The 13,610-nt window shown below is 36.4% G+C and overlaps 1 protein-coding gene across 2 annotated transcripts in view; it reads right to left on the bottom strand.

The window, feature by feature from the left end:
* The window catches only part of DSCAM (DS cell adhesion molecule), a 394,390-nt gene that overhangs the window by 170,698 nt on the left and 210,082 nt on the right, over window positions 1-13,610 (bottom strand). For both annotated transcript variants that reach the window (XM_034423965.3, XM_060694094.2), the window contains exons 4-6: window positions 7,124-7,270; window positions 5,623-5,901; window positions 3,497-3,772 (exon numbers count right to left, since the gene is read on the bottom strand). In XM_034423965.3, coding sequence (XP_034279856.1) covers window positions 3,497-3,772; window positions 5,623-5,901; window positions 7,124-7,270 — 702 coding nt within the window. The remainder of the gene's footprint in view (window positions 1-3,496; window positions 3,773-5,622; window positions 5,902-7,123; window positions 7,271-13,610) is intronic.

Below are 13,610 nucleotides of genomic sequence, written 5' to 3' on the forward strand. Positions count from 1 at the left end.
TTGATTTGTCAAATTCTGTATAAATACTAGTTGGTCTTACTACTAAATAATTATCAACAGCATCTAAGACAGTGATGGTGAACCTTTTCGGCACCAAATGCCAAAAAGGTTGTGCAAAACGTCGCATGCTCTTTGGGGCTGCGCTCTGGAAAAGCCGAACTTCTGGGTTCTAGCGCGCATGCGTGCCAGATGATCAGCTGGCTGGCACCCATGTGCAAGCAGGTTTTTGGCACTGCAGCACGTGCAAGGGGATCGTGCTCCAAAAAAGCCGAACTTCTGGGTTCTGGTGCGCATGCACACCCAAAAATCAGCTGGTCAGCGCACATGCGCACACTGATTTTCAGCACTACCGCGTGGGCAAGAACAACTGATCGTCGCATACGCATGCACGCCAGAAACCCAGAAGATAAACAGTCAAGGCTGTGCGTGCCCAGCAACATGGCTTTGCATGCCACTTTGGGCACACGTGCCATAGGTTCGCCATCACGGATCTAAGAGGTCACCTGGAGATGAACATAAAAACAACAGCTGTTTTGAAAAGGAGTACCTATGGGAATAATGTTAGGAAGATGATGATTTTCTTTTCAAGATATAATCGAATGGAGAGTTGTAGAGGAAAGCAACCACAATATCACAATATGAATGCTAACATACTTGTGAAGAAGGCACAGAAGAGGCTGTACTTCCTGAGAATGCTCAGGAAGATAAATCTATCTCAGCATCTACTTCTGTCCTACTATCGCAGCACCATTTAGTGTGTCCTGACATACTTCATTCTTGCATGGTATGGGAACAGCTCTGTAGCGGATAAAAAAGCTCGACAGAGAATCATTAAAACTGCCTAGCATATCATCGGACTCCAGCTACCAGCCGTGGATGACATCTTTGAATCTCACTGTTTGAGAAAGTTGCATAACATTCTCAGAGACTCTTCCCATCCTGCTTACAATCTTTTTGGATTGTTGCCTTCTGGCAGAAGATACAGAACAATTAAAACTCGGACTACACGTTTTCTGAATAGTTTTTATCCCAGAGCTATAATTGCACTCAACAATGAACTAAAGGACCACCATCAGTGAGCTGTTGGACAGTATTACTTGGTCTGCTGTGTGGATGTTTGGGTGGTTTAGGGGTGGAGAATTGGGTGGGAGTGTGTTTGGGGATTGTTATGTGTGTTGGACCTGGTCTTTGGGTGTTAAGTGAATTTCGTTGTACAGGTATACTGTGTATACACGTACAATGACAATAAAAGTTATTTATTTTATTTATCTAAATAAGAGAAATTTGGTTGGTACTGATTTTATTGTTGGCTTATCATATTGGCACTAATCTTTTACAATATCCTGTCAACTATTCCATACGACATTGTCATTCATATATATATCTTACAGAATATGCTTATAATCAGCAGCAAATGGCCAGAGTCAGTAATTCCTCCTATCAGTATATAATTATATCAGTATATAATTGCTGAATTGTAATTTCTTGTATTAGGGAGCTGGCACCAAGTTACTGAGAATCTGCAAGAGATTGTTTTGGTCTATTTTGTCATCCGCCATCAAAGATCTTGGGGTATAAAACTAATGTGAAATAAATAAATCAGCAAACTTGTTTTTCTATTTGGTCATTTTCTCAATTATCTATCCATGCTACCGTGAAAGTTTATCTGACTATTCAAAACAGAACACAAAATAACATAACTAGATCATCATTTTAAAAATGGTGATCCATGAAGTCTGGATCCATATCCAGACTTCATCCTTGGCAGGTGGTACTACTTTAACTAGCTGAACTACTGTTTGTTCCTAAGACTTGATCGTCAAAATGTAATCAGTTAACTCCACTTTTTCAAATGAGAGGAAAAAACAAAAACAAACAAAAATAAACCCAAATACATTTTTATAGAATTGGATGGAATGAAGGCTTCTGACATTTAACCTTAGTTACAAGGTGGTCACATTTAAGTGCCTTATCTTTCACTGGTTTGATTCAGCAGCCTGCAACATCTCTGGCAATAAAAAATGAATTCCTCATGATGCAAGGCAAGGCAAGAAAGCTGCAGAGTAATGTAAGTAACCCCATAAGCAAAACAAAGAAAAGAAATAGGAAAACAGCACTTTCTGTTTTCCTGTAACAATGGAATGGAATGGAATGGAATGGAATAGCTTCATTTGGCCATGTGTGATAAGACACACAAGGAATTTGTCTCCAGTTCAGAAGCTCTCAATGTAGATGCAAAACAACAGACTATTAATAATCATACCATAATATGATATCAATAAGAGGGGGTAGTAGAGAAGATGAGAAGGTTGATAATGATGATGATGATGATGATGATGATGATGATGATGATAATAATAATAATAATAATAATAATAATAATAATAATAATAATAATGATGATGATAATAGTACAGCCATACAATGTGGGGTAAATAAACATAAAACAATATTGTGAGGATTAGGTGTTCAGCAGAGTGGTGGCATGAGGGAAGAAACTGTCCCTGTGTCTAGATGTTTTGGCATGCAATGCTCTATTAGTAGCATTCTGAGGGGAGGAGTTAAAACAGTTTATGTCCAGAATGTGAGAATTCTGTAGATATTTTCTCAGCCCTCCTTTTGACCTGCGCAATATATGGGTTCTTAACTAGAAGTCAATGGCCGGCAACCTCGTGGGTGCCCAAAACAGAGATGGGAAGACAACATCAACAAAGATATGCAAGCCATGGGCCTGCGCCCTGGAGATGCAGCTGACTGTGCAAAGTGGTGTTCAATGATCCGAAAAGCGGACCCTGCACTTGCTGAAATAGAAGGCGAAGGCGAAGAAGATGAAGAAGATGAAGATGAAGAAGAAGAAGAAGAAGAAGAAGAAGAAGAAGAAGAAGAAGAAGAAGAAGAAGAAGAAGAAGAAGAAGAAGAAGAAGAAGAAGAAGAAGAAGAAGAAGAAGAAGAAGAAGAAGAAGAAGATGATGATACAGGTTGAAGGCAGGCTGGTTGCAATCATTTTTTTCTACAGCTCTTAATTATCTGGTGGAGTCTATACCTGTCCTGTGTAGTTGCTGTATCAAACTAGATAGTTATCAAAGTACAGATGACAGACCCAATAATTCTTCCATAGATTTGTTAAAAAAATTATCAAAAGTAAAAAAAAAACAACCCTCAACAACTTGATGTAGAAAAAGAAGGTTTTTTTAATAAGGAAATAAGAATTCCAGGAAACTGTAGGCTATGATACTGTAACCTATACACTGCCACAGTCCAGACACTATTTCAACTCACATCAGCTTTGACATGTTTCAGACACCTCTTAAAAGGCCTTTCTTATGAGTGCTACAATGGTAGGTTTTGAATAAATATTTTTGAAATTTATACTTTAAAAGTAATTTTATATTTTATTAAAATATATGAACATTATTTCTAGATGTCTTTTGAGAACTGTGAAAAGGACAGACATGGATTAGCTTTAAGTGTTTACATACATAAAATAACGACTGACCTTCTAGCACCACTTGAACATAGTCTTGTGCAGACATCTTGTCTTTGCGTACAAAACATTGGTATGCCCCGCCATCACTTTTGGACATGCCATCCATAATAAGAGTCTCATGATTGACCCCAATGATTCTCACATTATTGCCAGTATTAATGATTTCTCCATTTCGATACCAGAAGAGTTCATGGTCATCTGTTCCAGACACACTGCAGGACAAGGACACTCGACTACCAACGCTGCTCTTAACTTTCCGAGGACTGATGGTGGCTTTTAGAGGCTCTGGAAGAAGACATCAAATTCAGTCATTTTATTTTGGTCACCGATGAGCAAACCAAAAGAGTAATGTTTTACTCACTAAATACCAATACAGGCTATAAATGATAGAAATGATTCATTAAAAAAAACATACTTCAAATAGCAATGTTCTCAGAAAGGGTAGGTCAAATTATTTTGGCTTCTGTAGGAAAATAGCAGCATGACAAGCCTTCACCATATGAGTGAGCTAAATTGGTAACAGGTGGATTTTAGAGCAATATTATTGAGAATAACAAAGAGAGCAAGCTGCATGGCATACATAAATCTATCTATTTACAGCCACAGATTCACAAGAAATGACTTTGAGTTGCCACTGCTACCCACTCTTATGACACCTGAAATGGTTAATTCATTCTGTCTAATGTGGTCATGGGATTTAATCCAAAGCTTAATAAAGATAACCAGACGGAATCACGCTGCACCAAATAAATATTTAAAACTAACTCCTACAGCCCATGGAGCAGTAAGACAGAGTCCAGAAAATTTTTATTTTTATTTTATTTTATTTATTTTATTTTATCTATTTTTAGTTTGTAGAATCTTCTCCTTTTTGCTTATATCATTAGTGATATGCAGAAATATACTCTTGTGTGGAGTATAGTAATGGTTTTATTTTGAGCATGCTCAGCAGTGTTTCTTGAGTTAGTTTTTTTCCCCCCCAGATATCTAAGGGCTTGTTTTAGACACATTAGTTGGGAGAAATCATATATTTTAAAAGAAGCAAATGTTAATAATCTTATACTCATGCAGATCATGCAAATGTAATTTTAACACTTTTAACACAAATTGTGCCTTCTTAGTGATCTAGCTAGAATTTTGCATAGTGAAAGCAACTAACCAAAAGTAACTTCACTGTTATAAACTATTAGAAATACTTTCTAAAAATATTATGAGAGCTATTGGAAAAGATTTGTTCTCAACACTATGGCAAACATGTTGACATACATTCTGAATACACATGGGACATGTTTTCAAGAATGACAGTTAATGTCTTCTTAATCTATATCTTTTTTGTGAGATATGTCAGAAAACAAACAGGACCACTAAGCCCTCCTTAGTTTTGTCTTTAGACAAATTGTGAAGAAAAAAAGCAAATGATGTTCTGGTGAAAATTCAAAGTAAATTCTTTAATCAAAATAGCCCTGAAAACAGCTGAAACTGGAAGACTATGCTTCCAGAATAAAAGGTGATTTCTAAACAAAATATTCCTATATTTTCCTCCTACAATCAAATTACCAATGGAAAAAGGATTCCAGTTGTCACCTTTCAAGTAGATCAGAGCAGAGTGAGATTATTGGGGTGGGGGGGATAGCTGGTAACAACATTACTTAGGTTTATCTTTTCAGGAGCTATGAGGATACCACAAAGTTGTGAGTGAAGGATTTGGAGACTGCCTTGCAAGGAGCCAGCAGTGGCCAATCCACTGCATTCTATGGTGTGTAGGCAGATATCCTATTTCACCAAGACTGTACCAAAGTATTCTGACACTAATATGGGTAAGCAATTCAAATAATTATTTCGAGTATTTCTAGTATTGGGTGTAAAGCAGAGAGTTTTCCTGAGGATAACAAGGTAGTCTAATTCTATAATGAGGTGGTAAATGAAGATCTGCTAGCTAGTTCTGCTCTTTAGTACTAGAAGGCAAATGAGTGCCCTGAGAGTCTGATATGTAGGTTCTCCACATAACACAGAACCAGGAAGTTATAGAAAGTTCTTGGTCATTCAGGAAGCCTATATAAATGCAGCATATGCTTTCAAGTTTGACTCCATTAAACAGAATTTTGATTGTATTCTAGTAATCTGCAGACACTTACGTTTTACATGCAAACGGCCTATCACTTCAGCTGTACCGTAACTGTTCCAGACTTCACACACATAGTTGCCTGAGTCTGATGGACGTGTATTTTCTATCAGAAGGCCTGTCACCATTGGCCGGAACCGGCTGTCAGGTTCCCAGGGAACATTGTCCTTCAGCCAGCGATACTTTGGTGCTGGGTGTCCAGATGCTTTGCAAGGCAGCTCCACTTGCTGTCCTGCCATGGCTTTACGATGTTCAAATCCATCCAGAATAGATGGAGCCGAGTTTGCTGGGTCTGGAAAACAGAGTAGCTACATCTTAGATATCTAATAGAATTAACTGCTTGATCTATATGAACATATAGGAAATCTGTTTTTTTTTTTAGTCTGCTGCCATCCAGATGCATTGGCACTGTAACTCAAATTCTATGTTGGCTATACCCAGCTCATTTGGAAGCCATCAAAGTAGTGAATATTGATTTTGATTAATATTTAGTTAGTGCCAGTGCCTTGAAGACTTGGTGAAGAAGAGGCAGGACCATAACATTTCTATTCAATCATTCCCCATCCACACACGTTAAAGAATTAAAATATGAATTAGCTTGATAAAACGAATGCTTGTAAAAAAAGTTTCTACTAATTTAGTTTTCATCCCATACTACAGATGTCCATTAAATAAGTTCTCATTGTTTTTCTAGAGTTGATTGTATCTTTTCTATTATTTTTTAAAATGTCTATGCTGGATCAGAGTATTGAATTGTCTCTGCTCATATGTAGGATGTAATATACAGAAAAACATTATCACAAAAGTGCTATAGGTTTACTTTTATCTTGCTCTCTTAACAACCACATGAAAATACTGGGGAAATATCACTGATACATTTCTGCCATAGAGTCATTAATATCTTGATGATACTATATGCCTTCTGATGTGCAAAGGCTTACAGAGCTCCCCTACAGTATGGAGATTTTTGTATAAATTCATTTTGTGTGCCAGTTGTGTCTATTCCTGGATTGAAAGACTCTGCTTATAATCAGTCATGCCTTATTCCTTTCCCATTTGGATTACTGCATTGTGCTTTTCAAAGGGCTGCTCTTGAAAAGCATTCAGAAGCTTTAATTGGTCTGGAATGTATGCATCAAGATTCAGCCATGGGATACCATTGTGAGTTGCCCTGACTCCCACTAGTGTCCCAAGTGCATTTCAAGGTGTTGTGGAGGACATCACTTTTGAGAAGGGTAATCTAGCCAAACCTGTATCCTTTCACAATGCATACTACTTTGGATACAGCATCCCTGATTGTTAACTCTGCTGACTGAGACTGATAGGAAATAGAGACTGATGAAATCTGGAGGGCTATGGTTTGTTATTCTGCTCCTAGTATCTGGCATGTTTTACAAATGGCAAATAATGTGCATCACAAGACATACTAAGGATATCCAACTACAAAGTAAAGCAGAGTACACAGAATGTATTCTTAATATATAATTTTTTTCCAGAAAATGTCCATTGCATACCTGATACAAAAAGTCTAGCACTGTTGCTCTGACGTGTTTCTCCAGTGTATCTGTGCCGAGTGATACATCGGTAATTATACAATCCATCTTCATTCTGTACATCTATAATATACAAGGCTCCCGTGGATGTGATGAGAAATCTAGATCCTAAACAACATAAGAGTATGCAGATTTTAAAATATGACAGAGTTTTGGTATTCTCTTGTCCAGTATAAATGAAAATTTTACTAACAAGTATTAAGGATATCACTGTTGACAGTTGACAGTTCAATTTTTAAAAGATTGTAGTATTAGCAGTTATTTAAGTGCTTTTTCTAAACAAATGGGGAAAAAATAAATAACCTCTAGTTATTATAGAATTAATAAATAAACATTAAGTCAGTGTTCATCATAGATAGCATAGGCACTGTAAAGCTATTTTAAGTAAAGCAGAACATTTCTATATTTGTGTTATCTCTGAATACAAAGCTGAGAAACATGTTAACTATATGAACTAATCCACATAATCACATATGATGATATGTGTAATAAAATAGTTTTGGGAAAAGAAAGAAAGAAATTGGAAAGAAAATGAGGAAAAGCCAACATGCATAAAGATGAACTCCTTAAACATAATTTGTATCCCACCCTTTCTGTAAATAGCTTGTGCTAGCATCCAAGGGCATTCACTGATATTTTATTCATATAAACTTTTTGAAGTTTTTCTAAAAACTATTGCCAAAAAGATGGCTTAAATTCAGATTTCTTATATGGAAAGTCTACCCATTAAGTAGCTCTGCAAACATTAAAGATGATGGGAAGGCCATGAAGCTAATGCCTTTGGTCTCGTGCCCTCCAGTTTATTTGACCTTTGGCCTCGTGCCCTCCAGTCTGCTATTCCCAGAATTCTTCACTTGTGAGAATGAAGATAATTTAAAAGAAAAGTTAGTTTAAAAGAAAGTGCAAAACCTGCACATGAGTGTGGCCTAATGGAAATGTTTCTATCTATGTAAGTGTCAGTATATAAGAATTTATAAACTGGAATAGCCATAACAACAAATCAGCCAATGGGGAACAGTTTGGTGACTAAGAGCCATGTAAAACAGCTTGGTGCCTGGGTGTGGCTTAGCTTAACTGTTCTGTGTATTTAAGCTTGCTTCTAGTTCTGGTCCTTGCTTCTACTTCTACTTCTTGTCCTTGTACTTGCTACTGCTTCAAGAGCTGCATGTGTATTGTATACATGCATCATATTTTATATTACTGTATATAAAGAAATTTCTTCTATAAATGAATCCTGCTGAATTATTTACTTGTATGCTGGCTGGTTAGCTACAGACTCTGACACAGTGGTGGGTTGCTACCAGTTTGCCCTGGATCGAGCAAACCGGTAGCAGTGGCGGCGGGAGGCTCCACTTACCCACCCAGACGTTTCTGCGCATGCGCAGAAGCGTCACACACAAGCGCACATGCGCCCACAAGCAAATCAGTAGCGGCCGAAATTGAAACCCACTACTGTTCTGACAGTATGGTCACATAAAGGATGCTGATAAGCAAACAAAACTATATGAAAGACTAAAGGAGTGAGAAGGATTTGACCTATTTTTATCATCATCTTATTAATATATTGATTGATATCTATCTGCCAATGTAATAACCAAAGTATTGCAAAATATACAACTACAAGTAACAATAAAACCAGCAATAAATCTTATGGCAATTCTAGGACTAATCAATGCATTTTATATAGATTTCAAAAATGACAATCTGATAAAAATGATATCATCATAATAATTTTAAAAGTATTCATATTAAACAGACTTTTAATCAGGAGCAAAGAAGTTTGAAATAGTGCCATCTGCCTTAGCTAGCAGTAAAACTTTCAACGGTATTTAAAATACTAAAGAGAAAATGTCAAGTCAAAAGAAAAGGGAAGCAGGAAAAAAAAACAATTAGCCTATCAAATCCAAGGCAAGTGTACAATAATAGCTTTCATAACTGCAACCTGTAAGGATAACAATTACTTGCCTGTAGCAATTTTTAAACTTTTTAAAGCCAAAGTGCTACTAAGTGTTTTGCTGTATGGTGTTTAATGTTACACTTCCAAGGACATTTGTGTGTTAGAAGTTGCGTAATCTAAATTTTAGAGACTGTACTCGATATTCCATATTTTGTTGTTAATGTACTTCTCTAGCTAAAATCTGGCTGTCTGTCAGGTTGGGTTTGATTATGACTCTGCTAGTTTAAGTACCGGTTTCAACAAATTTGGGATTTCTGATGCACAGACACTAGTCTTCTTGGAAGAAACAAGTAATTGATGACCTGACCTGGCTCATTGTAAGTTCATTCCCCCCCACCTCCAAATTTATATTCATACCAGACTTGCACAAAATCTCGAGAGAGCCCAAGCAGAAAATTTTAGATCTTGACTCACAAAAAGAATCAATGCTTTGGATATCTTGGCTACAGTGAGTTCACACCCTCTTTTTACAATTCCCAAATATGTGTACACTTAATTAATATAGACTTCTGTAAAGCTTTTGATTCAGTGGTACACGACAAATTACTTCTAAAACTAAAATCCTATGGCATTTCTGGACTCCTACATAAATGGATAGCTGCCTTCCTGTCAAATAGACAACAAGTGGTCAAAATAGGAAGCGCTCTATCAAATCCTGTACCTGTTAATAGTGGTGTTCCTTAAGGCAGTGTTTTAGGTCCAACACTCTTCATACTTTACATAAATGACCTTTGCGATCATATTAAAAGCAACTGTATTCTCTTCGCTGATGATGTTAAACTATTCAACACCACTGACAATGTAACTACCCTTCAAAAAGACCTTGACTATGTGTCAGATTGGTCTAACAAGTGGCAACTACAAATCTCAACCAACAAATGCTCTGTCTTGCACATTGGCAAAAAAATTCAAAACATAAAATACAAATTAGATGGACATGACCTTGTAGATGATCCTCACTCTGTCAAAGACCTTGGAGTACTCATTTCTAAAGATCTAAATGCCAAAGCCCACTGTTAACAACATTGCCAAAAAGGCATTAAGAATTGTTAACCTAATCTTGCGTAGCTTCTTCTCTGGTAATATTGTACTATTAACTAGAGTATACAAAACAAACTTTCGAATACAGGTCATCTGTCTGGAAGCCGCACTGCACATCAGACAAAAATACAATTGAGAGAGTCCAGAGATATTTTACAAGAAGAGTCCTCCATTTCTCTACCCGCAATAAAATACCTTATGCCACCAGACTTCAAATTTTGGGCTTAGACAACTTAGAACTATACCAACTTCGGTCTGACTTAAGTGTAGTACATAAAATTATCTGCCACAATGTCCTACCTGTCAATGACTACTTCAGCTTCAATCACAACAATACACAAGCAAATAATAGATACAAACTCAAGGTAAACCGCTCCAAGCTCTATTGCAGAAAATATGACTTCAGTAACAGAGTGGTCAATGCCTGGAATGTGCTACCTGACTCTGTGGTTTCTTTCCCAAACCCCCAAAACTTTAACCTTAAACTGTCTACTGTTGACCTCACCCCATTTCTAAGAGGTCTGTAAGGGGCGTGCATAAGTGCACCAGCGTGCCTACTGTCCCTCTCCTAATATTCCTTTTTACTTACTCTTTTCATGTATTCAAATTATGTTTATATTTTTATCTGTTATCTTATATATGCTTGACAAATAAATAAATAAAATAAAAATAAATTAGTCTTGTCCACGGGAAGGGTTTTATATTGGCACATCTGGATGTTCTCCCCTCAATGGAACTGTGGAGATGAAATGGTATTCCTCATCAAAAGTGTTCATGTAGTTGCTCAGGCTTTGAAATTAAGAAAGTAGCACATGTGCTTTCAAATGTTCTATATGCCACTTTTGGAGGTCAGAGATAATCTTCCCTCTATAAATTCTTCAGATTTCTCTCATATGGCAACCATGTGTTATCTACTAAACAACTAGGAGTCGGAAACTCTAGAATTGTTGCCACTTTTGTACAACCAATATGACAATTAGAAGTTTTGGCTGTCATTGCTTCTCCATTGATATCATATGCAGGCATAAATAAGCCTTATTTGATGCTATGACATATTTTTCAACTTCTGCAAGTCATTTATAATTATATAAATGAAAAAAATAAAAGCAAATGCAAACTACAAAAATACAAATAGAAAAATTCAAAAGGAATTCAAAAGGAAGAACAGAAAAAGAGCAATTAAAGCATAACTCCCTGTGGCAGATAATATCCTATGGAATAGGCAAGATATCACAACTATACAGGAAAATGTAAGCAAAGACCTTCTGAGAATGTTGTGGAAAAAAGATTACTATAAAATATAAAGTATAGACCAGGCATGTCCAACATACAGTTATGTGCCCCCACAAGTTTGTAAACTTTTAATATTATTATGTGATTTATATATATATCAGCTACTGTATATTATATATTTTATATGAGTCTCAAGAAAATTCCTCTTCACTCAATGCAACCCAAGCAAGTCAAAAAGTTGTGCACCCTTGGGGTATAGGTAATAACTTGCCTTTGTGAATTAGAACAACAAATACAGAATACTTATCTTCACAAGTCACCACAAAAAAGACAGAAAAAGAATTATTTCCAAAAGTAAAAGAATTTGGAGATAAACAGTCATTTTGAAGTTCATCAACAAGAGAAATAAAAAATCGCATTGGAAGTTCAGATAGACAAATCAGGTTTTGTCAGTCCAAAGGCCAGAGTTTCAGGATTTTTACACAAGCAGAATTTACAAAAAAATCACACACCAGAGCAAGAGAGCAGACAATTGTTTCCAATGGAGATTATGGGTCAGATTATGGGAAACATGGGTCAGAGATCCATCATAAATCAGGCTGGAGACAGCTATCTTCAGTTAAGATAGTTACTCCCTTCCTTGGCAAGGACTCACATTAAGCATCTTTGTTCTGCTCTCAGCTTTACTCATCAAGTCCTTATCAGCCCTGCCCCATCATTTGACTGCTCCAAGTGTTCTGCTGGTGCCTGTGTTTGATCAATCTCAGGTAATTCCTGGATTGGTGTTGCTATGGGTTCATTCTATGGGTTCAACTGGACCAGCTTCTCCAGAGTCAAAATTTGTGTCCTGGGCCATGACAGTTAGAGATTTAACCTGAAGAACTAGACCCAATGAATGGATCCATGAAACTGCCAGCCTCAAAAGTTGGCAGACAATCAGCCATCTGGGGCTGACTCAGAAGAACCTCAACAATAATCAGGCGTTGAGAGGCCAAATCTTGGCAGAACACCTAGTTACAGTTATAACCTTTGCAGCATCCCCATAATCATGTGATCATAATTCAGATGCTTGGCAATTGGTTCATATTTATGACCATTGCTGTGTCCCAATGTCATGTGATCAACTTTTGTGATCTTCTAACAAGCCAAGACAATGGGGAAACCAGATTCACTTAACAACCAGATTACTAATTTAACACTGTAGTGTGATTCACTTAACAACTGTGGCAAGAAAAGTCATAAAATGGGAGCAAAACTCACTCAACAAATGTCTCATTTAATAACAGAAACTTTGGGCTCCATTGCGGGCGTAAATTGAGGACTACGTGTATTGCGCCCTTCCCATGTTTGCAAAGACAAAGGATGATAAATAAGTAGTACTTTTAGTTAAATATTCTTGGATATTAATCAGTTTTCTATCCTGCAAAAATATAATATATGATCTAATATTTGGCTTGCCGAGTATGTTTGTAAACAATCCCCAGAACAAAACTGATATTTTGAAGGATAAAATCAGTTTGTTGTATTTATCTTCTCTGAGTCTATAGGCACTTCTCACAGGTCATTTATAATAACACTTTGCAAAATGTTTATCTATTAATAAAATACTTTAAATTGATTTTATTTGAAGATCTAGATAGTTAGATCTGACTGCCCATGCAGTGATATAAAACAACCCAATGCAATATATATACAATATATTCCCAAATTTATTATAACCGTATAGAACAGAACTAAGGAACACTGTCCTCTCCTTTAACTATCTATGTTGGCCCTCCATGTCATCATTCCATATAGCCTATTCCAATTACTCAAGTAGTAATATAGAATAGTTTGAATCAAGTGAACTATTCAATTTCTGCTTATCTAACTACATATTCCAGAAAGCAAACATAGGAAAACACAGATTTTTTTAAAAAAATACTGAAATAGCAGTTAATGTGGGAAAACAATGGCAATGAATAATATGAAGACTAAATTAACACTCTTTCAGTTAAACATTTTAGAAAACCCATCCCTTCTATCCCTGATATCATTAATTTTGATTATTGGGTAAATATTCATCACAAATCTATTAATAACAATACCACAGAATCTTTATATATGTTAATAGAACAGTCAGTCCTTAGCATATTAATTCCCAGGTGATGCCTCACCCCATCTTGTTCAGATAAATCCCAAAGTATGTAGAGCTGTAAAGTTAAAAAGAGTGAGGAG

Source organism: Pantherophis guttatus, chromosome 5 (genome assembly GCF_059756535.1).
Source record: "Pantherophis guttatus breed Tessera chromosome 5, ASM5975653v1, whole genome shotgun sequence".
Taxonomy (NCBI): Eukaryota; Metazoa; Chordata; class Lepidosauria; order Squamata; family Colubridae; genus Pantherophis; species Pantherophis guttatus.